This window comes from Serinus canaria, chromosome 7 (assembly GCF_022539315.1).
Source record: "Serinus canaria isolate serCan28SL12 chromosome 7, serCan2020, whole genome shotgun sequence".
Taxonomy (NCBI): domain Eukaryota; kingdom Metazoa; phylum Chordata; class Aves; order Passeriformes; family Fringillidae; genus Serinus; species Serinus canaria.
Window position 1 is genome coordinate 11,389,989 of NC_066321.1, and position 23,850 is coordinate 11,413,838.

The following is a 23,850-nucleotide window of genomic DNA, read 5'->3' on the forward strand; positions in this document are numbered from 1 at the left end:
AGCTCTGTGTTTCTGTCAGTATAATGCACACTTTCAAGACCTTGTTCATTCTCAGTTTTTCCAGTTCAGTGTCCTCCTTCTACATTCCTTCTATGACTACATTCATATTCCTGGGGGTAGCCAGAGCTTCTGCTCAGCAGAGAGCAATGGGAACCCATCTAGGCTGGTTTCCATCCAAAAACTGGACCAGCATGGAATAGGTGAGGAGACCTTGAGGGTCAGTACCTGTGAAAGCCTGTACTTGCCACTGGAAGCAGTCCCAAATGCTGTCAAAGGCAAAGCAATGTTTTTTCTAATTTAAAGCAATAAGGGCTGTGTAAAAGCTGTTCCTTTATTCATTCATAATATTGCTGTTGATTAAAACCTCAGGTTTGCAGTCCTTTCTATTTTCTGGTGCCTTCAGTATTTTCCAGGGAAAGTTGAGCAAATTTAGCCAAACATAGCCCAGTCACATTTCTTGATTATCTTGGAGAGCTTCCTTCAGTATAACTCCCCCAAGGATCCCCAAGCCAAAGGCTGGAAACCTGTGAGCTAAAATACACAAAAAGGCAACACAAAGCCACATGCTGACTGTTTTTCATAAGAGCATATTCAGTGCTTGGGTGACCATCTCAGTAAGGCTCTGCAGCTCATTTCAGATCCCTGCAGTTCATCCAGATTCCATGTCTGTGCATCAGGAGGGAGGTGGAGTAATCCCTGAATAACTGGTTGCTTTTGGGAGCTCTTGGGTACACTATAATGCTCACCCTTGATCCTTTAGGTTTATCTGGGGCTTTGTGAACACAAAATTGCTAAACTGATATAGAACATCCTGTTAGACTTCCCAGAAGCAACTCAGATGTTTGTGATGGAAGTCATAAAGGTATAGAGATGTTCTGTTTCTTTTCAGTTTCAGAAGCAAGTGAGGTGTTTCAGTCTTTTTATAGATCTGTAGCCATCTCTACAGTGTTACAACGCTCAAGTCCATTTAGACCCTTGGCTAATGGGAACATTGTTCTTCCAGAGCAGAAAAGGAACTGAATCTGTGACTGTATCTCAGTCACTTCACTACAAATTCTGCTAGCTTGGTTCCAGGTGCTGAAAAGCTGATCAAAACCTCTCAACTCTCCAGTGAAGTAGATGAAAGATGTTTCCCACTCAGTGCTTAGCTAAAGGGATTGCAACGAACAGTGAAGCAGCAGAATGTACTTTTGGACTGAACTCACTGGCACACTACTTGGGTTTCCAGGTACAAACATCCTCAGCAAAAGACACTTGTTTTTTTAAATACCTTTTTTCAACACAAAACGTATCCCAAGATCCCTTCATAGCATTACCTCAAATAGAAAAATCCATTTAAAAAATATTCAATCAATCCCTGTTAATCATATGATCAAAGTATTTTACCATGGCAAACTGAGCAAGCATCTAAAACAAGAGATGAAAAGCAATTAGCACAGCAAAGAAATTACTTTAATCTATGAGGAAGTAGGAGAGTAAAGGGAAGTTTGGGTGACAAACCCATGGTGGAAAAGACTTCTTCACTGAGGGGTTGTGTTAAGATAAGAGGAAGAGCAGATGCTGGGTGCCCCAGAGAGAGGTGCAGAGGATGATTTGGCCTGTGTGATGTGGTGGGTTCTGAGAGCCAGGAGAAGGTATTTTATATTGTGGTACAAACTTCCACACTGGGGGAAGAGAAGCAGTTTGACCAGAAAATGGCTGAGATTTCTTTCAGGAGAGGTAGACAAGGAACAAAGAAGTCTTTTCCTTCATCAGATTTGGCTTAGAAAGGAATGGGAAGGACAGGAACATTTAGAAGACAGAGCTGCTGCCAGAGTCTCTGTAAAATTAATCAGTAGATTTTACCTTATTTTCTACATTCAACAGGCTAGAGAGGAAATGAGTGGAATAATTTTAAAGTAATTTTAATAGTTCTTTACTATCCTCCAGACACTCCAACATATGTACTTTCTGGAGGATAGTAAAGAAAATATATCACACCAGACTTGATGGGATCCTTTGTTTCATACAACATGGCAATTTACTTTTACATTGGACTTCATATTTCCCCAGTAGGTGCAGCGAACTACTTAACCTGTGGAAGGATATTTACTATTTAGAGAAGTCTTTGGACAGCTCTGCAAACTTTGCCTTGTTTCTCTGTCCAAGAGCTATATATAGTCTTTGCTTAACCAAGGTCTCAGATGTCGTGTGAGCAGAGCTAAATATTTTCAAGAGTATAAAAAAAGATAAATCCAGCCATTTTGCTTTGCCAGAGCCAGTGTTTGTCTGTGTAGTGACTGAGGATACTGTAAAGGCGCATTTATTTGTGCAATTTCTTACTCTGAAATTAACAAGCAGATATAAGCAATGCATCCTAAAAACTTTTAGACTCATCTCTGTGAAGCTGCTTAGTTACCTTTCAGGCTACCTTGTTCTTTATCTCAAGATACGAAACCCCAATGATCATTATATTGCATCTGACTCTATTGGGCTTGACCTAACTATGATCTATAAATGCTTTTACAATAGCAATATTCTATAATCATGGCAGGAGAATAGAAAATTCATCTGTCTGAAAAAACTCATCTGACAGTGAAATATGACTGCCAGTGCTGACAAGTACCCTGAGTAAAGTGCCTTTTTCTCAGCTGAAATTTGACCAGGAACCTCAGGGATAGGAAGCCCTCTCCAGAAAAACTGACTGAAAGATTTAGTTTAGTGACTCAGAGTAACTAAGGATCTGTTCTTATTTCTGCTGGTGGATAGACAGTATGAAATGACTAAACAGGGAGTCCCTCAACCCGTTTGTTCCCTCCTGTCCAAACTATCAGACCAGAGGAGGACTGGTAGGACATGTAGGTGACCTGAGAGCAGGGGCTTAGGAAAATGACAGCTGTGGGTAGCTTTGTGGGTGAGGATCGGGACCTGCAATTTGAAAAGAAACAGATTTCTCCGTACTGTGTGGGGGAGTTGAGATGGAAAGGACAAGAGGGTTTCCAATGGGCGAGGGGTGAGTTCAGTCTCTGACACTGCTCTCTTCTTCATCCACCTCCTCTGGCAAACTTTGCCTCTTGCTCTCTCAGTTGGAAAACACCCCCTGACACAAAGGTCGCATTAACCTGAGGCACAGGGGAGAGGAAGAGACAGCACGGAGCTAAAGCCATCAGCTGTCGTTCATTTAAAGAAGACAGGGACCTCCGAGGAACCTGAGCAGAGCTTTCACACTGCTGTAGGACGGAGCGGCTCGTTCAAATCACAGCCCAGAGGCCAAGCGGGACCCCCAGCAGGGCCGGGATCGCGCTGGGCCGCCCGGGGTTGCGGGGCCGGCCCTCCCTGCCCCCCGCGCCCCTCACACCGCGCCCCGTGCCAGGCCCGTCCCTCGGGGCCGGCGCTCCGCCCCGGGGCTGCGCGGCCCGTGCCCGCCGGGGGCCGGGGCTGGCGCTGGGGCGGGCCGGGGGAGGGCTCGCCCGGCTGCGGCGCCCCGGCCCGGCCAACCCGCGCCCGCCGGGGCTGAGCCATAAAAGCTCCGGGAACCGACGGGGCCGCGGCTCCAGTTGGCGGCAGCCGTGCCGGGTACCGGTGCGGCGGGCAGGGCAGCGCGGCCGCCGCTCCGCAGCGCAGGGACCGCCGCCGGCCGCCCCCAAGATGCTGTTTTGGCACACGCAGCCGGAGCATTACAACCAGCACTCGACCGGCAGCTACCTGCGGTGAGTCCCGGGCGGCGGCAGCCCTGGCACGGGGTGCGTGTTCGGTCGGGTGTCCCCGTCCCGCGGCCGCCCGCCCGCCGCCTTCCCTCCCGGTGCCCCGCCGCGCCGCTCCCTCTGCCTGGGAGACCGTTTTCCTTTTTTGTTTTCTCTTTTTCCTTCTTTGTTTTTTAGCGCCTGTTTAGGCAGCTCTCTGCAGCGTTGCTTTCTTGCTTGTGCCGGGTTCGTTCTTCTCCGGGCTGGGGTAGCGCTGCTCCGAGGGAGGAGGGGCGGCAGCGGCGGAGCGCTGTCAGAGGTCTGAGGAAAACGCCTGTTGGCTAATTGAGAAGGCACCCAGTTTTCTGGGGATGGGATTTCTTTCTCTGTGTTTTAGGACGATGTGTGAAAAGCGCAGAATTTCACTTTCTGAACTTGCCTAAACCAGCTTTTTCCTGCCTCCGCACAGTTGCGTTCAATTAAATGTGCCTAATTTAAGTACAAGGGCTGCTAAACAATAGTCTGTGACATGTGTAGCACAAACCCGTGTTTCCTCCCTCCAAACGATGTCAAAGCAGGCAACTTTGGGAGTTCCCATTTTGCTGGGTGCTTGTGAATTATTTGCTTTCTGAAGATGTAAAGCTCAGCCGTCAGCGATTTCTGGAGTGGGATTTTGCTGAATTGTGGCAGTGGAGAACCTGGCTGTGGCCCAAGAACCCTGACTTTCGAATGTACCCCCAAATAACCACTCTTGAGAGAACATTGAGTTTGTCTGGGGAAGCACTTTGAATGCAGATAATGCTTCTCTTTCAAGGAGACACGCTATCTTGACTATTCCTACTGCCTATCAGTGTACTTGCAAAGGAATTATATTTTGGACTAAATAATAATTTCCCATTATCCAATTATACAATATTGGGAGATTCGTGCCTTCTGGCAGCTTTTCTGTTTCTTTGTACAAGATTCTTCGTCTCCTCCCTCTGTCAATAACTCAGTTTCACAACATGTATGTGGCAAAAGTCTCTTTCTCTTTTGCTTTGCTCTTGCAAATCTGATTAGTTTAAGACAGTGAAAATGGTACTAGCAGAGGAGCATCAGCATATTCTCCATAAGAGAGTGTTTATGGTGGTCACGCTGCTGCATTAACTCCATGGATTTGTAGCAGGAGTGCTAGAAGATCATCCAGTCTGAGTCAGGTTTTACTCCACAATTTAAATTCAGTTTAATGGGCCAGAAAACATATTAGCTTATTTTTGCCGGCTTGATAGCTGGAAGATAAAGGATATCTGTTGGTATGGAGGTGACCTGTTGGTATTTTATGAGCAAACTTGAGCTTTAGTGAGTACCTGTCTCTGTTAAGTAGTGGGTTTGATCTGGGATTAAAATCCCTATGGCCACTTTTATGGCAGTAATGCCCTCAGGTGTTTCAGGGCAGGTTGGTTGAACAAAACTCTTGTTTTTCTATCTAGAGATGGCTAATTCTGGCCAATTCAGTTTCCATGAGAATGTGTCAAGACATGCATTTCTAACAGGGGCGTTTTTCTGCTGAGCAATGCCTTTCTGAAGGCTTTCCGTACCACCTTGTAGGGACTGCAAGAAAGTGAAATAGTACAATATTTGAAGTTGCTGTAAGAAAAGTTTGTATAAGTTATATTTTGCAGAGGTCAAGAGCTTTCTCTGTATTTCAGAGATCCGTGCAAGTTCTGTTGTACTTCAGTGGTATTTGTAGCTGGAGCAAGATAATGCTACAGAAAAATTCTTATACGTTTTCATTCATTTTTTATGAAAACGCAGTACATGTTTTATCCTCTGTTCTGTCAGCTGACTGAACTCTCAATTAATTTTCTCTCCTTCCAGGTATGCAAACTAATCGATATTTAGGTCCAGAACTGTAAATCTTTAGCATAAGGGTGAAAATTGGGAGAGTTTTGAGGAGTTCAACGTTTCTTTTTTTTTTTAAAGGATAGGAATTGTTGTAAAAGCCTGTTTTTCCCTAAACTTGATTTGCAGCTCTTGAGTGAAGAGTTGAATAAGTGTTGTGATGGCTTATATACTTATAACTTAAAAATTCTTTTGACCTCATTCTAAGTTCCAAATACTTATAATAAGGGTGAATGCTTAAGGAGGTCTTGACCCAAAGTTTAGTTTAAATGCTCTAGGAATAAAAATGTGATTAGCTTGTGTGGCTTTGCTAGAGCTTAAATATGGTGAAGCTTTCCAGAAATCAAGTAATGGATTCCTCCGTGCTTGCAGAATTCAGTGATCAGACAGCTGTGCTGGCAGGTGTGGGGGTGCAATGAACCTGTTGTGAAATATGGTATTCAATTTTTGACTTCCCCTTGCCTAAATTTCTCAGCTGTTTCAGGTGAGTGTATGTACAAATTCTTCACCCCTAACTGTTAAACCCAGGCCAGATTTTTTGCACTGTTTCTGCCAGACTGCAGAAGTTTTCTGGTGCTGGAGTTCTTGACCTGTTCTCATCTGTAAAGCCACAGGCATTCAGAGAGCATTGTGCAGAGCGGGTTAGGAGCAAATGTTGGCATCCTTAGGAGCAAATGTTGGCATCCGGGCTGAGTGAGATGACTCCGGGCTGAGTGAGATGACTCCAGAGCAGTATCAGATCCTGCATGTGTGTGGAGCAATGCTATCTATTTCAGAAATCTACTGCAGGCATTTCTGTCACTTCATTGCTGTAGTAAATCATCACTGAGGAAAAAAAAAACCCTCTGTGGCAGCAGTTAGGCAAGAGCTGTGATTATGTCAGTAATGCCAGGAAGCAAATGGGGCTGGATGCCTTCGAGTGGCTGATAATACTGGGGGTGTGGGGCTGGAAGAGAGAGTGGAAACAGAGATGGGTGTTTCTTCTGTCTGCATCTGAAATGGCACCGTTTGCTCTCTGGCATTGTTTTCTATTAAACAGGAGTACCTGTGTTTGAGCCCAGCACTTGAGCAGTTTACTCCAAACTGCTGCACTGTTTCACTGATGACCTGGGTAGCCTTCAAGGTTGTGAGTGCTATAAGTGGATCATTAACTGAACAGGCAAGGAAAAAATTCTTCATGCCCTTTCAGGTTGCGTGCCTGTACGTGCTGGATGGTTATTCTTAAAACATTTTGTGTATGGGGTTGTCAAAAGGAGTAGAACTACAGCCTGTGTAAAGAGAATCCCAAGTTTTCACACATCTGGAAGAAATAGAGGAGAAAAAGAATCACTCGTTCTGAATTGTCACCGTGTTCAGTATAATCCTCCTAATTTGGAAGGGTATTAATGTTCTAAGTTGATGTACACAGTGTTCAGCAGTGTTAGTGGCACAGGAAGGCTAATGTGGTTCTTCAGTATCAGGCTGAGATAAGGATTCTTATTCCTGACATCTCATTTTGTACTAATCAACTCATCATTTGTTGAGCTCTCAGCCTTGCTAATACCAGTTCTGCTTGGGGATTAGTGTGCTTTGGGATCAGCCTGGGACTAAATCAGCAGGCAGGTCACTATCAGCATTTTGTAAAGAAGTGGGAGCTGGGGCTGTGTGCAGGTCCTAGTGAAGCTGCTCCCACACACCTGTGTGTGCATTTACAAAGGTAGCCCATTGCTGACTTAAGAGCTCTGTGATTCCTTGGGACAAGGTTTTCCAGAATGCAGGGAGATGAGTAAATTGATCCAGCTGTTCATGCCATCATTTACCTGAATATCTCCTTTGTACACCAGAGCTGTGTCTGCTTCCCACCCATGGCTGCTACTTGACGACATTTTACTGATCTGACTTTTGGCTGTCAAAGTGCCCTTTCTTGGTTTTTTTAATTTTTTTTTTCTGAAAGGCTTTCATATGAGAACATGAGAACTCTTAATCAAATACATCCACAAGGATGAAGGATCTATTTTTGGTTCTTTTTTTCCTCATCCAGAAGACTGCTTAACTGAAAAGTGTATCTGATTTATTTCTTAAAAACTTGCATTAGTTCTCAGACATACTCTGTTTTGCCAGTGCTATGTTATTCTATGTACTGTGCTGATATCTTAGATGCAGAAGTTGCTTGGTTACATTGAACAGGGCAAACTCTTTTAGCCATTTTAACTTGGTGTTTCTCCAGAGACCCCCCTGTTATCTCAGATCATGAGAACCAGGTGCAGATTGAGGCTGGAATAGTCCATAAACTCCTTTGACTGTGTATGACTTGTACCTTGCAGAGATGTCCTTGCGCTGCCGATCTTCAAGCAGGAAGAGCCGCAGCTGTCTCCTGAGAACGATGCCAAACTGCCACCCTTTCAGTACGTCCTCTGCACAGCCACCTCCCCCGCCGTGAAACTGCATGAAGAGACTCTGACCTACCTCAACCAAGGTAGGGTCTGCAGTACACTGAAGGAGAGGATATTTCCTGGGAACAGTTCATGAGATTTGATCCCATGCTTTGCCTTACCGGGAGGGCAGCGGGATGGGAAAAGAGGGGTAGAAGTGGGGATGGGGGTGGAGGAAAGGAGAAATATTTAATTTTCCACATTTAGATACCAGATTATCAACTATTTTAAAATTATGAAATACCACTGATTTAACTGTTGACTTAAGGCAACGTTGTGGTATGTGCAGTTCCCTGTGGCAAAGTACTGGCTTGATCTCAGACAATTTCATCTGCAGCCTCCTGCCTTCATCTCACAAGGCCAGACTGATGAAGCAGATTGGGACTGGGGAGGGCTCTCCACTGCAAGTCCCCCGGCATTGCTGGGGGGCATAGGCAGGGAATGATTTAGCAGGTATCCAAGGGCTGCTCTGAGATCTGGGCAGAGTGACATCTCTCCAATAGGCTGGCTGGTGGCTCTTCTCAGTGCCAAACTTGACAAGTTGCCAGGGTTCAGTGCAGCAAGACCCTCTATAGCTGACCTCACAGACTAGTTCATACTCCTGGATAAACACTTTGTTTCTCTGTGTTCTTTTATTTTCCCCCCTTTGGCTGCATTTGTGCAGACACATCTGTGGTTGGTGTTTGGCTGTCATTTTGCAGCACCTCCTGTGTGTGGGTCTTGAGGGGATCAGACCTCTCCATGCACAGATTATGCTAAAACAAATTTTTGTTTAGTTTCTGCCAGGCTATAAAAAAGGGCCTAACAACAAGTTGAAGGCTGTCTGCCCTCTCACTGAGATCCTCTCTTGCCTCAGGATACTGCTTCATCTCTAAGCTTCATGGCCTGAGTAGGGTGCTCACTGGAGTGCCTCCCTGGACAGATTTCTCTTAACACTGGGAGAAATTGGAGCCCTGACCTCCCTTGTAGTCTGACCTCAGGTGCAGCTGGCTGCTGGATCTGTGTTGACAGCTGGTAGACCCATAGAACCCCCACAGAAAGATCAGGCTCTATGCAAGGAACGAGGTATTTCCTGTCATGTAAGCTGGCACTGTTCTGTCTCTCAGGATCAAAAGATGCTTGGGATATGTGACTGTGTCATCTCAGTTTATTAATCTAAACACAGCAGATCCCAGGAGGTTATAATGGGGAATATCAATTGTGAGATTGAGATCAGTCTTCCTCTGAAACACAATTCTTTCCTGTATTGGAATAAAAGATTTTTTAAAATGAAGATCTGTTGACAGCCAAATATTTTAGCATACTTGAAGCAGTGCCTACTTTTTTACCTTGGCAGGGAAAAGGTTAGACAACTCTTAATGCAATACCATAATTTTTTTAAAAAACTCTGTGACTGGAGCAATCCATGTTTTCCTTTGCAAAGTAAGACTATTACTGCCTTTTGTATTTGTGACCATGTTGTGTTAGGCATTGTCCTCCTTACTTTTGCAAGGAGTTGTCTACTGCTACATCTTGACAGTGCTTCCTGCTTTGTTGTCATTTCTTGGATATCATCTATCTTTCATCCCTCAAGGGATGTGTCTTTGCAGAATACAGAAGAGCATGAATCTGGGCAGGCCTGGAGGAGCAAAGCAGGGATGAGGCTGGCAGGAGCTGTGCAGAGGGGCCAAGTTGGGAAGCTGGGCTGTCTAATTTCTGTTAGTGGGCTATTGGTGAGAACATTGCCATGGATTAAAAAGAGATGAGGATTTAAAGGCTGTGTCAGAAAATGAATCCTCTTAGTAGAGTTATGTTCTATGAGTTTGAGGAGGTGCATGAAGGGGACCTTGAGGAAGCTGAAGTTTCTGGAACCAGTGCTTGTGGCATAGGAGAAGACCTGGCTGACTCCTAAGCACTGTGACTCAGCTATAATGCCACATCTCATGAAGCAATTTAAGACCATTTGTTATACCTTATCAGCTTGTGCTGGCTGTAAGCAAAGGGACACCTCTTGCACCTTAGCCTCCCTCTGTGTTTATCATGGATTGGCCAAGCACTGTTACATAAAACTTCCCTTCTTGAGTGTTGTGATGGATTACTTTAGCAAATGGGTAACTTCATTAATGATTGTCCCTCTGCCCTGCCTGTGTGTCAGTCATGGCTGGCTTGTAGTAAAGTAGGTACAAATACAGTGGCTGTCCCACCAACAAAGCAATTCACATCCATTGGGGTTGCTCTCTCAAACTGTGAGTAAGGGCTTTGGGGTTTTTTGTTTGCTGGGTGATTCTTGCCACTTGCTGTTCAAATGTTCCTTCTCAGCTTTAGCTCTTCACCACTCAGTTATGACCTTTTGTCACTGTGAAGCAGCTCTGTTTCCATCTCTGAAACACATTCTCCACATGCAACTGGTTCAGTGGTGGTGAGTGGACCAGCTCAGGAATGTCCATATGCAGAACTGCATGGAAGAAAGCTCTGTCAGACCTGACCTATGGGCTGTGGTAAGCTGGAAGTACTGGGTAGCAAATTGAAGCCCAAGTTGTGTAGCAGAGATAGAAGAGGAGTCAGTGGAGAGTTCCATGTGAGATCTGAAAAGACTTTGTATGGGCTAGGAAGGAGGACTGTCCGGTGGCTGTGTTGGTGTACAGGTGGGAGAGGGCTCCAGACTTGTGAAGCTTAATGGCTTCTCTTAAATCTTGCTTCTTGCAGGATAGACCTAGGGGGATGATCAGTGGTGTTGAGGAGGTAGAGGTCTTTGGCCTGGACTCTCCTCAAGGATGGAGGCTGAGAAGTCTCTGGAGCTGGAAACCAGAGACCGGTGTTTGCACAAAGGGGCAGGGGAAGGATTTGTGAGGGAGCATAACGGAGTGAGCTTAGCTGTTAAGGTGACTTGGGGACATTCAGCAGTGGCAGAATCCCAACTTTGTCTGCTCCAGTTTGAAACCATGAGTGCTCTCTGGCCACAACTCTAGAACCAGCCTGTAAATGAGGTAACTAGAGTCAAATCTGTAGCTTGGTTTCCAAAGACTGACTCATTACACTTGTCAGTCCCAATCTCTTTCCTCTCCTGCCTTCCCACATTCCTTGGGAAACTGGAGCCAAATTGAACACAGTATTAGTTTGTTGATCCTTAGGGCAGTTCCTTCATTACGAGGTCTTTACTGGATCTCAGGAGGATTACTCATCTGATGGGACAAAGTACAGGCTTATTAGTATGGTGTCTCAATACCACTCCACCTTCAGTCCATGAGACTGGTAAAGGTGCTGTCCTTGCACTGGAAGCTGCTGCTGGCATTTCTCCTTTGGTCAGGGATCACATCTGTCAACAGAACTACACTGTCCAGAAGTCTGCAGCACAAACATCCTAACGTTTCTGGAACTAGCCTTCCTTTTAGCGCTATTTCAGTGTCTCTTGTGGATAGGGATTTTCAAACAAGCAATCAAGCAGCAACCATATTACAAACCACTGCTTCAGCAAGATGGTTTGGTGCAGTGCATATTCCATGGTCATATGGGGTGTGGTTTGACCATGGCTGGTTGAAACCAGTTTCAAACACAGACAGAATTGGATGCAATGAAAGGTGGTTCCAGAAATTGCAGCAGGAGGAATGTGGAGGAAACAAGCACTGTGTACAGTAGATCTGAATGCTAATAAGTTTGAGGAATAAAATCATTATTGTAAAAAACAAAAATGTCAGAAATCATAAAAACCTGAAAGTCATTGTCCAGGGAAATCAGCTTGTAGTGCCAGAACCACATGTGGACTGTGAGCTGCTCGAGTCGTGATTTTGTTTCATGACCAGTGTTGGGCTGGCTCAGAACTTCAGATGTTTATTACTTCAAATAAAGGGAGGCTAAGTTTGGTGGCAGAGGGTCAGTGAGAGCTGTGTGAGAGATCCAGCCCAGTGTCCCAGTGGTACTTCAGAGTAACTTGGCGTCATCTGCCTGTCAAGTTTTCTTGGGCTCCGTTCAGCTCTCCCAATCTGCCAGTGTGTGACTTGCGGTTCTTGGCTGTGCAAAGACTTTAGTGTACAGCTGGCTAGGGTTTGGAAGGCTGGACACCCCTCCTTTATGGTGTCTTCCAGGAGTCAGCCTTAGTGCCAGTCCTAGATGGTTCAGAAGACAGACAAGCCAAAAACCCAGTCCATGAGGGAAAACCACTAATATCTGAGGGAACTTCTGATTTTGGGAGTGTTGCTGTAGAGGTGCATTAGCAAATGATGCCTGATGAACCTGACGATGGACTTGAGTCTGGGTCACACCTAAACAAAAGTCCAAATTTCAACCCTAGGGTGCCAATGCGTATATCCAGGTTCAAGATATGTGTGCATAAACTGGTACATTTTAAATGGTGCTGCATTTAAAAATCTGTTGGGTGTTGTCCTGCCTCAGCTCAACTGCAGATGTGCTCTGGTTGCTTCTCCAAAGAAAGGTGCAGGAGGCACTGGGCAAGAGGATGCTTTGGAGTAGATGCCTAATTGAGTAGGAGATGAAATTGCTTACAGCAGGAAGCAGAAGAGAACCTTTGTCTCCCTTAAAGTCTAAAGCTCAGATTTGGTTGCCTAATCTACAGCAAGAGAACTCAGTTTTAAACACTGAGATTTACAGTAAATGAAAAAAGCTGTTTTATATTGACGTTAACTCCTACGTAATTGAGTTTTTATGGGGTCACAACTGCCTGGATGTTTATACTTTTCCTGGAATGGTTCTGTATTTGCCTAAATGAAGTGTAGAGAAAGCTGAGTGACCAGCTCTGGCTGGGTGTGCTTCTGGTTTAATAATAGCTCTGTTTATAGGGATATGTTTGCTTTGTCCTGTGCTAGGACTACCTCTTTTCCTAACAGTGACTGCCATCACTGACCAGGCCCTGGGTATGTGTAGGAGCCCTTCTGCTGGTGGCTTCTCCCATTGGACAAACGTTCCACTCTTGCCTGAGATCACAGGCACAACAGTGACCTTGTGCCATTGAGGCTGTCAGTACAGGTGCTCCCTGGTTCCTGTCCACCCACCCATGCATCCTTTTTCCCTAATCGTTATGGGATGCCATACTGCTCCTTGACCCCTTTCCACTCTGTCCTTGGGTTTGGATGGCTTAAAAAATGAAATGGCTAACAATGCTAATTTGTCTTTCCCATTTCTGAAAGTGGCTTTTGGTGGTTTTGGTTCTTGTGGTGCACTTCATCTTTGGAGAAGGAATTTGTCTCCTGCCTGACTTTGAAGACAGCTCTGAGTAGGTTCTGGTGTCTCAGCTGAAGCCATTAATTGTACTAGAAGCAATTTCCCCATATGTTTGGCAGCTCTGTCTTCACTTGGCAGCCCAGGATAAACAACCCTGTCTCCAAGCCACACCATCCCAAAGCTCACTATGAATCTTGCTTCAGATGACAGGGCACCTCTGTGTAAGTAGAGCATCTGACTTCTGTTGTCCCGAGGAAGCTAGAATCTCAGTTGTCTTTTAACCAAGAGTCTGTTTTCTATTCTTTTTGTAATCCTTTCTTCTGTTGCTAACATCTGGATGAAATTCAAACGGGATTGTGAGCTTTCTGGATTGTAGCCTGTGCACAAATCCTACTGGAAGCCCCTAGACTGCATTTTGTTCCCCCATAAATCTTCAATATCTGTGAAAAAAGGGAGTGCTCAGAAGTTCCTCAGAGTGTAGTAAGAAGTATGAAAATATTGGGAAGATTTTTGCGTGATATTCCACATAATTTTTTTACTTTACCTCATTATCCATATGTTTGAGATTCCTTTAATTATGAGAGAGAATTTTTTGCCTGTGATTTTAGAGGATTTGATATGTGTATGAATGTTACTATCAGTGTGAGATGATGTAGAAGTTTTCCAATTAGCTGCTTCTAATTTGTACCCTAAAAGATCTCATTTTAGGTAGCAGTAAGAAGCTTGAGAAATACTGTAGGTTTGACTTGATTAGCTGTTTTTGTAGGAATAATAATATACATTTTTATAAGAGAACATACTTTTTTCCCCTTAAGATGTAGGGGGAAAAAAAAGCACCTTTTTTTTTTTTTTCTTTTTTTTTTTTCCTCCTCCTATGAAGCATTTATTATGTGTCCCTGAAACTAGACAGCAAGCAGTGAAATTCCTCCTGTCCTAGCTTGGTACCACATTTGTGACTGGTGTGGAACGTACGGTCAGCTTTGATCCCATCTCCTTCCCTGCCCTGTGTGAATGTGGTGAAGGAAGGGACTTAACCTGAGGGCATCTAAGGGAGTTGCTTGGTGGGGTCAGGAGTCATGCTCAGCTCTTCTGCATCCCTCGTCAGCACCCTCACCCAGGACCATTCATTTTAGTTATCTGAAACTCAAGTAAATATTACACACAAAGCTATAAAACCTGTTGTCCAAATTGACTTAAAACAGGTTGAAACCAGAAAAAGCCTGTATTTTTTACTTACACAGAGAGGGTTGAGGTTTTTTGAGCTGGACAGATGTTACTGAGATAATCCTGGGTGTTTCAAGTACATGCTAAAGAAGTGGAAATACAGGAAGAAATTATTTTCACAGGATAAGTATTTTTTAGTTTTCCATTGGAGGTCCATAATATTTTCACTGATTAATTTATACTAAAAATCAAAGTTTATAAAATGGTTTAGCTTAGGTGAGGTCAAGTGGAAGTCTGTGCAAAAGAAACCCAAGTGCACACAGTGAAGTTAGCAACTAGAAGTGTTTTTGTGTCCACTGGCTTGTTTTGTGTCCTTGATTCAAAGTGAGACTGTATTCTTTGGGGATTTATATGTATCTCCCTCTCTTGAGTGGAAACCATTGTAAATGAGGAGTGTTTCTGTTAGTGCCTGTTAGCTATGAAGTGTCACCACTGTAAAATAGACCATCTTCAAAAGTCTGTGGAGAGTAGGACTCAAAAAAATGTTCATATAGTAAATGAGCAGTGAAATTTTCCTGCAGCAAACTTGGCTCCGAGGCAGCTCTTTGGATTTCCCACAAGAAAGAGGTAGGGAAGTAGAAAAAGGAGGCAAGAAAACCCCCCCTTGAGTTGGGGGCACATTGTAAAAGGAGGAAAAACATAAAAGGGACATAATGACGGTGAAGCTCTGTGGTGTGGTGGTAAAATTAGGAGTTGAATTGCTGTGCTGTGTTCCTGTAGCACTGCTGCCCTGATGGTAGGGGCAAACAGAGCAGGAATTGTCGGTGTTGAACTCCTGTGTACCAAAACATGGTGGAACTAAAGGGGCTTTGTGCAAGGGGAGAGGCAGGAGGCAGGTGAAGGCCCAGACTGTCAGTGCTAAAGCAAGGCATGTGTAAATTGTGGTTCTGATTGCCACAGTACAAGCAAATTCAGAAGGAGACCGCACAAAAGAGTTAATGAGCATTGGTCATGGCTGGGCAGCTCAATGTAGATGCAATCTGGACCCTGAATACCAGAAACTGAGAAGATATGGCAAGGAAGAAAAGGCTGGCTTTATTGACCCTGCTCCATCTCTGGCTGCTGTGTTGAAGAAGGGATGGGGGGCAAGATGGACCTGCAGTGTTAGAATGACTGTAGTGTTCCTTCTGCATTTCTTGGCCCACAGCTTGTCCTCCTTTGCAGGATTTCCATGTTCCTAGCATAGTGGGAACTTCCAGGGTGGCCTATTGTGTAGCTGGTGAATTCAAAATATCCACTGGATAAACATCTACAGCATCTTGTCAAATGAGACTACAGTAAGCAACTGCAGAATATCTCACTGTCATTTGTGGTTGAGGGATTGAGGGTTCTGCTTTTGCTTCTTGTCCTGCAGTGTCCACACATGGGACACTTGAGCAAGTCTTATGCTAATTTTTATTTTAGCTTGTGACTGGCTAAAAAGGTGTGTGTCGTCAAGCATGCAAGTTCACATGCCAGCTCTGCCACTCTTGTCTGTTTACCCTGAGGGTTCATAATCTTTCTTGTCAGAAAAATCTTTGTGTGTGCCTGATGCCCTGAATAGTTGTGTTTGGTTGTTTCAAAGGTGATCCTCCTGCCTGCTGGGTATGCTTTGGTTTGGTATGATAAATGCTTGGGGTTTTTTTTCCCTCCCCCTACTTCTGCATGGTGCATTTGACTGTCAGCATTCCTTTGCCTTTATCTGTGCACTCTTTAGGATGTCCATATAAAGTTGCTAAATGGAATTTTTATTGGCTTGGCTTAATAATCAAACAGTTTCTGGCTGGTTCTGTCTAGTGCTATGTGGATCCATTCTGAGAAAGAGGACACTATTGTTTTTTGGGTTTTTTTTTCCCTTTTCTACAGACTTTTGTTGGGGATATTACTTATTCAAAGGTTAGGGTTTAATTAATTTCTGGAAAGGCTACTTTGTTAGATTAAGTAAGGCCTGGGTCATATCAGCCTGGGACATCAGCATCCTAATTGGAAATTAGTGTATTGTATCGGTGTATTGTGCAGAAAACCACAAAATGCATAGTGCAAGTGGCCCTTGAAATGTAACACCAAAACAAAGAAAAGCAAACAGGATATTGTGGTTGTGTAGTAAAATGGCATTTGAACAAAATGTAACTTTGAGCTTGAAATAGTGATAATCTTATGTATTCTGAAATTGCCTAAAATTTCTATGGCTGTCTAAATTCCATGGAAATCAGTAAGCTGTTAAACTTGTACCTTTTGAGCAGTTGAAATCATTCCTGTGTTGAATTGAATTATTTTTCATGTGTAGTGAGAGCTTGACTTTAAATTCTAGTTGCCCCACATTAAGTGGCCATGCCTACATTTAATGTGTGTTAATTATCAAAGACAATGCAAGTTTAAAAAAGTAAGCAGTCTATAAACTCTCCTTCAGATAAGTGGAATTGCTTCACGGATTATGAACCAGGAACTCTCTGGACCTGGGTGGTTACTATTTTACTGGGTACTACTGTGTTTGTAAAGCAAGTTACTCAAACTCTAGCCTAGGAGGAGATTACGTGAATTTCCTTTGCCCAGAGAATGTCTATTTAAAATAGAAATTACCGTATATCATCACCTGCTTGGGTTTTTGTTGGTGCCCCTAAAGCTTTCAATGAAGTTGGGAGACAAACTGCATCTCAGGAATGTGCTGTGGTTTTTTGAATATTATTACTGTCCTGTTCTCTGCCTGAGGTAGGGAGGAAGGATTGTGGTGAGTGAGGGGAGCACTGGGTCACAGGGTCTGCTGCAGCCTCAGCTGTGCTGGGGATTGCTTGCAAAGTGTCCCCTTTGTTTCAGGTGGTGACAGCAATGCTTTAGGTGCCCCTGTACATGTGCCCAGTATTACACCTGACCTGGGCTTTTCAATCAAATTACTGTAGTCTCAGCACTGGAATCCTCTGCTCCTGTCTCCAGATTTACCACCACATTTTCCTTGGAAAGTTGTAGTCTCACCTGTATTCATCTGTGTTTCCATCCGAGACGCATGGAAAAACTCAGTATGGGGCAACTCTGTATTTCAGCTTTGTTTTGGGCTTAGCTAGTTGTAGTTTAATTTGGGAACTGGAAATGCAGATTGTTTAGTCACACTTACAGACATGTTTCTCTACAGATTTGGACACCTGACTAAGAATGATCTGTTACTGATTTAGTTTTAGCAGAAAACTGTCAGTGTGTGCCCGCTCGTGCTGGTGAGTCAGCGATGCAGGATTCATAAATGATCTGTGGATCAGAGCCTTGTGTGACTTCTTTGCCCTCTTTGACGCCAGGGGGAGTTCAGGTTCCTTCAGGTTAGATCTCTGTTATTTGCTTTATTTTACAAAGGGATTTTGTTTTCCAACATCCAGGTGGTCGTTCTTTAGAGCGTTTTTTTCTCTACAGTAATAATTGCAGGGCTGAAATTCTAATTCACCGTTTCAGTGGTTTTGCTGGTAGCAGTGGTGGAAAATACAGGGTGAACAAGGTTTGGAAGGTATTTTCCTAGGAGAAAGTATAATCCAAGCAGTTTGGTGCTGTAAAAGTACAAGTATCTGAATGCTGTCCATGCTAATAAATTCTGGGTACCATAGGCCACAAAGCAATGAATTTGCTGGATAGCTTTAAGGAGAATAAATTAAAAACCACTACCAGAAGATGGATAGATAAGGGAACTTTGAGGAATTGGGACCAAATTCTCACTGACAGAGTTTCACAGAGAGAGGAAAATGCCCTCATGTTTTCTGAAGCTTGGCTGGGAGCAGTCTTGTTTGATAATCATGTAGCAACTCAAGTTAAACATTCAGAGTTCAAGGGGAAAGCAGTTAGCATAAAATACCATTTTGATTGAGGTTTTTCATGGCATAAACTGCATTCCAGGGCTTCCATCAGATGACCCATATATCTTTCATCAAAGCATGTTATTTCCTCTTCGGCTTTCTGTTTAATATTAACTCTGTCTACACTGCAGTTTCTTTTTCACTGGTCTGCAGGATCTGTTTCTGACTCCCTCCAAGGTGAATCACTCCCGTCAGGTGGAGATGTGTGGTGCCCACTGCCTTCCAGGTTGCAATTCTGCCCCTATCCCTGCAAGGGGGTCAGAGATGGCATGCTGCAGAGTTTTTGAGTGCTTGATGCTAGTTTGAAAGGAATATGGATGATGCTTTTATGCCTCTTATTTTCTTTTGTCTCATTGTAACTGAAGATAAGCAGATCAGGCTGACCAAAGAGCGAGAGCATATCAGTGCACAAGGGTGTCCCAAAAACCTGGTCATTCCTGAAATACTTCCTAAATGGCTGACAGTGCTTCTGGTTTGACCATTGCCTTCCTCCATAGCACAGCTCATACCACTACATTTCGCTGTCCTGGTTACCCCTGAGTACAGTCACAAATGTATTTTACTGTCTCTTGCTTTCAAAACCTAAATTAATATTCTGTAATTATTAATTAGCCTCATATCTGCATGGGAATGAACTGTAAGTGCAAGAGATACTTGGCTGTGTGAATGAGTTCAGGATGATGAACTGTATCACTCTGTAACTGGTGAACTGTATCTCTAGAGTGAACCACTGAGCAGCCAATTTGTGCAACATAGATAAACACGAATAGCACATATAAGTACATAGTACAGCAGATGTGGCACTTAGGGACATGTTTTAGTGGTGAACCTGGCATTCCTAAGTTAATGGTTAGATTTGATGGTCTAAAGGGTTTTTTCTATGATTCTGAGAGAAGCCCATTTTTTTTAACCTGACCTTGATCTTTTTTTATGCTAATATGACAGAATTGATGATGTACATATCTCTAAAATTTGCCAGGTGAACAATATTAACATGTATCAATGGAAGGATTGGAAAGTCTTGTGAGTTTAAGTGTGGAAGACCTCAATTTTAGGACTGTGGTTTACATAATCCACTTTTGTTGTCTAGTAGTCTTCAAAGGCAGGTCACTGTTGTAATTTTGTTTTACTCATGTGCCAGGAGATGGGTAAAGATTGGTGCATGTTTCTGTGGTTATATTGGTACTTCATATGGTTTATTCTCTGCTCTCCCCATGCCCTCAGTCACTTGCTGGATTCAAGGGTCATTTCCTGTTTGCAGAACTCCTACTAACATCAGTAGGGCTGTTGTGCAAACATTTGGGGCTTCAATATGGCCTCTTTTGTCCTTCTTTTTTTTCCTTTCTCCTATCTGCCAGCCGGATGAATAAGCACAATTATGTCTGTGCCCTGTGGATATGGTCTGTATCCATGCAGGTGGGATTCTCAAAAGGCAGTCTGCCTCTCTGACACATCTGCTGTCATAAGTCTCCCATTTCTAAATCCAGATCCAAAAATTCAGCATTTTTGTCTCTGCTGGTAGAAGCTGCTTAGAGGGAGGTATATCTGCTTTGCAGTTTTCTGCAGGGCCAGTTCTGCAGAGATACTGGTTGAGCCAGAAAAACCAAACTGATCTCCTCTTTGGTGCCTGCCTTGTTGTACCCTGTGCATTTTTCAGGAAAAGGGAGGATAGCAAGATGAACAAGAAAAGCTAGCTATAAGGTACACATATGCTCCATTAATGATCCTATCCTGCCTTGGTACTTGTTGCAGGCTTATTGTAAAGACTTGGTGTAGTACAATGAGCTTCTGTGCTGTCTTAGTCATTTCTGTGTGTAAGGTATTGAGACATCAGTCTCCTTTGTCTGCTGTCAACCTCGAAGAGATGTTATTTCATAAACCAGTTAGCTGAATTCTGTTGAATTGACTAAATTCCTTATGTGAGGGTGGTGGTGGGGTGGTGGAGTGTGTATTCCCTTCCTGGAACTGGTCCTTGCACATGCTGTAATACCCATTGCTACCTCCACACAAGTCTGGAGGAATATTTATGCCCTTGGCAGTGACTTTCCAGGCCTTATGAAACCTATCTTTTTTTTTTTTTATTTGTGGTTCACCAAAACACCTTACAGGCCTGACTGCTCCCTGAAGATGGCAAGATTTTCCCCAGTTGCCATCCTCTGCAGAATTGTTCCTGGACCTGTTGTGCCAGCACTTCTTCACACAACCATTGCTTTGGCAGAATTGCTTTAGCAGAAGGGACAGACGGAGGCAGTGCTGTTAATGCCATGTGGCGTGGGGGGACAACTGCCTCAAGCACCATGGTGACTTTCTGGAGGGTGACCAGAAAACCATAGCAGCCTCGGGAGACAGCTATAATTGATGCCCTGATGGAGAGCTTTTAGCTGCCAAAAGGCAAACCTTCCCCTCGGATTTCTGCTGTGCTTTAGTGCCTGTCGATTACTGGGGCAAATGCATTATGTTAGCAAAAATAAGCTTTCCCTGATCAAACGTATGCTTTATCAGCCACATAAATGCCAGCATGACTCTCTCATTGCTACAACATATTAAACACCTTGGAAATGTTTCCTTAAACTCTAGGTCAGTCTTATGAAATCCGTCTACTTGAGAATAGGAAATTGGGAGAGTTTCAAGATTTAAACACAAAATATGTAAAGGTAAGGAGAAACATAGATTTCTTTTCTTCCTGCTACTACATACAGCCTTTAATGAAGGGCCTGACCTTGCTCCCACTGAGACAATGGAAAACACTTTGCCATTGTTTTTAATGGAAGCAGGGGTGATGAAGTTGTTGAGTGCTAGTTTCATGGGACTATGCAGCTTGGCTTTGCAGGGCTTCAGGGCAACCTTTATTCTGTTTGTGATCATGACCCCAGAGTTTCACTATGAATATTGGGTTCAGGGGAATCCCAAAGTTCAGTGGTGAACATGGTCAAAGCTGTGGAGAGGCAGACTTGTCTCCCTACTGAATCACAGCAACATGCCTGGGTTGTTATGTGACAAATGGAGGGCCCAGGTGTTTACATAGTTCTGCCAGGCAGATTCTGTATAGCTACAGTTTACTTTGGTAATGGGCATAATGATGAACATATAGAACTTGATCATTTGGTTGGGGGGACTTTTTCCTGTTGTTTCCTCCTCTGCCAAAACAGTTCAAAATCAAAAACGTTGGTCTGGACCTTGGTTCTGGATCCAACCTTCAATTCTTGGCTTTCTGCCTCAGGATTTCCTTTTAGAAGTGGAACTAGTTGCAAAATTAGTATTCCAATTTGGATTTCAAATGCTGTCCAAGTTTAGGCCATTCCCTATTCGTCTTTTGGCCCATTTCAGGTAGTCTGTGGATTGGGATTCCAATTTTGCAGGTGTTCCCACTGTGGCTTGTTTGCATCTTGAAGGTAGGGTTTGATTTGGGCATTTCTCAGGTTCACTGGCAAAAGTTGCTCACTCACTTGATACAGAAGTCCCCAGCAAGAGTGTGGGCTTGAGAAACTGGGATGTTAGGGGTCATTAACTCATGTAAGTATAGCACTGTGAATATACAAAAAAACATATTAGTTAGGAGTACTTAGGACTTGTCTGCCTTGGGGATTGCCCTTATTCCAGCGTTTTTTACTCCAGTTATTGGCATGGCTGCACCATTGCAGACCAGCCTGCTGTTACAGACACTTTCCTACTCTACCTACCCTTGTTTAACTACTCTGGGGCAAATCCAATGACTGGCTCTTAATGGCTGGAATAAAGTTTAATTCCCACTGACAAGGTGTCTGGACATGTCAGCTCCACCGGGGCAGGGACAGGTGAGCTGGCTTCCACATTTGCAAATCAGAATGGGATATACTGGGGTTGGGACATGGTACAGGCTTATTAAATATTACCCCCATATGAGCCTTTTTGGGTGTTGAGGGAAAATAGTGATGTTTACAGGCCATCACACCTAAGATTAGGTGGACATTGCTATAGTGCTTCCAGAGTGAATCCCAGAAAGCTCTACAGGGCTGTGTTACTCCTGTAAGATGTGCCCTGTGGAGGGGGAAGTGTGTTTCTCTCTCAGAGGTCCCTTAGGAATTTGATCCACATGGTGACGGGTCTCTTAGGTGGACCCTTCTACTCTCCTCATCAGTGGGGATGAGAAGCATAACAGATCAGCTTTTGCTTCTACTCTGGAAAACCAAAGTCATCTTGAGAGAGGATTCTGGATGCCATTGTTCATACTGCTGTCTTTTTTTAACAGAGTATAATTCGTGTGGTTTTCCACGACCGCCGCCTGCAGTACACAGAGCATCAGCAGCTTGAGGGCTGGAGGTGGAGTCGGCCTGGGGACCGCATCCTTGATATAGGTGAGACTATTTCATTGTGGCACCTCTGTGCTGCTGGGGGGATGAGTGCTGCTTGGAGTGTTTGCATGTGTGTTTGGGCTTTTTGAGAATCCTGTATGTCTTTGGGAGGGAAGGAGATCTGGTGCTATAGGTCCCAAGTAGAGCTGTCTTTGATGGCTTTGCTTTCTCATGCATGTTCTGATTGTATGGAAATGCTTTCTCTTCTTCAATTTAATATTTTTAAAATTTTAGGGGTTTTCTTCTACAGATATCCCGCTGTCTGTTGGTATCTTGGATCCCAGGGCTAGCCCAACCCAGTTGAACACTGTTGAATTTCTCTGGGATCCATCAAAGAGGGCTTCAGCATTCATTCAGGTAAAAGATAAGTCAAATTTCTGTGCTAAATACAGTGGTTAGATATCTTTTAAAGACCTGGGGAGAAAAAATAGCCAGTACATGAACAAGAGAGAAGGATGGTAATGATAGTTACTAGCTTGTGTTAATCATGTGTAATTAATTTGTAGGATACTTGCTAAATCAATTTGCTGGCTACTTGTTAATGTTGGAGTACTACGAGCTACTCCCAGAATTTTCTTTAAAAAAGTACTGACACTGGTGATGCTTTCTAAGCATAGGTTTTGTTTTGAGGAAACTGTTCATAACCTGTTAGTTTTCCTTGCTTTCCTCTTTCATGACTATTTCTCATTCTGAGCATCAACAATCTGTTTTTAATCTGAATGAGGGATTTACTTAAATCAAAGGATGCTTTTCCTGATGCCCCATTTCTTTATGAACTGCTTGTTCTCCTGATTATTTGTCGGAAGGAACAGAAATGAAAACATATGGGCTCTCCTGCCTTTTAGTTTTTTGTGAGGAGCCAAAACCTCATGTTCTAGCAGTATCTGAAATTCAGATGAGCACAGGTTCCAGCTGTCTCCTGAGATGAGCAGTTTCTGTTTTGCCAGGTACATTGCATCAGCACAGAATTTACTCCACGGAAGCATGGAGGAGAGAAAGGGGTCCCCTTCCGGGTGCAAATCGACACCTTTAAGCAGAATGAAAATGGTGAATACACAGAACACTTGCATTCTGCGAGCTGCCAGATCAAAGTGTTCAAGGTATGAGGTAGTTTTGTCTTTGTCATCAACTAGATTAAGGCACAGGAGCATGCAAAGTTTTCGAATGGTGTAGGAGTGATGCAAATACTGCAGTGAAAGAACAGACTTTTTACTGGGAATGCTTAAGATCTTAAACAGGACTCCTGTGCACATGGTGGTATAAACACGGACCTACACGGCAATTCTAGTTGAAATGTTGCACCAAGACTTGTGCCAGTCTGTTGTACCTCAAACACTACAAAAATACTGACATATTTGGGGTATCCAGTGTGTTTTGA

At 43.8% G+C, this 23,850-nt stretch overlaps 1 protein-coding gene across 1 annotated transcript in view; it reads left to right on the top strand.

Moving 5' to 3' along the window:
* The first annotated feature begins 3,546 nt into the window (after positions 1 to 3,546).
* TFCP2L1 (transcription factor CP2 like 1) overlaps positions 3,547 to 23,850 on the top strand; it is a 35,543-nt gene continuing 15,239 nt past the window's right edge. Inside the window, exons 1-6 of the mRNA XM_030241812.2 lie at positions 3,547 to 3,689; positions 7,847 to 7,998; positions 20,719 to 20,795; positions 22,370 to 22,475; positions 22,723 to 22,829; positions 23,420 to 23,572. Of these exons, the coding sequence (XP_030097672.1) occupies positions 3,628 to 3,689; positions 7,847 to 7,998; positions 20,719 to 20,795; positions 22,370 to 22,475; positions 22,723 to 22,829; positions 23,420 to 23,572 (657 nt within the window). The 5' untranslated portion in view covers positions 3,547 to 3,627. The remainder of the gene's footprint in view (positions 3,690 to 7,846; positions 7,999 to 20,718; positions 20,796 to 22,369; positions 22,476 to 22,722; positions 22,830 to 23,419; positions 23,573 to 23,850) is intronic.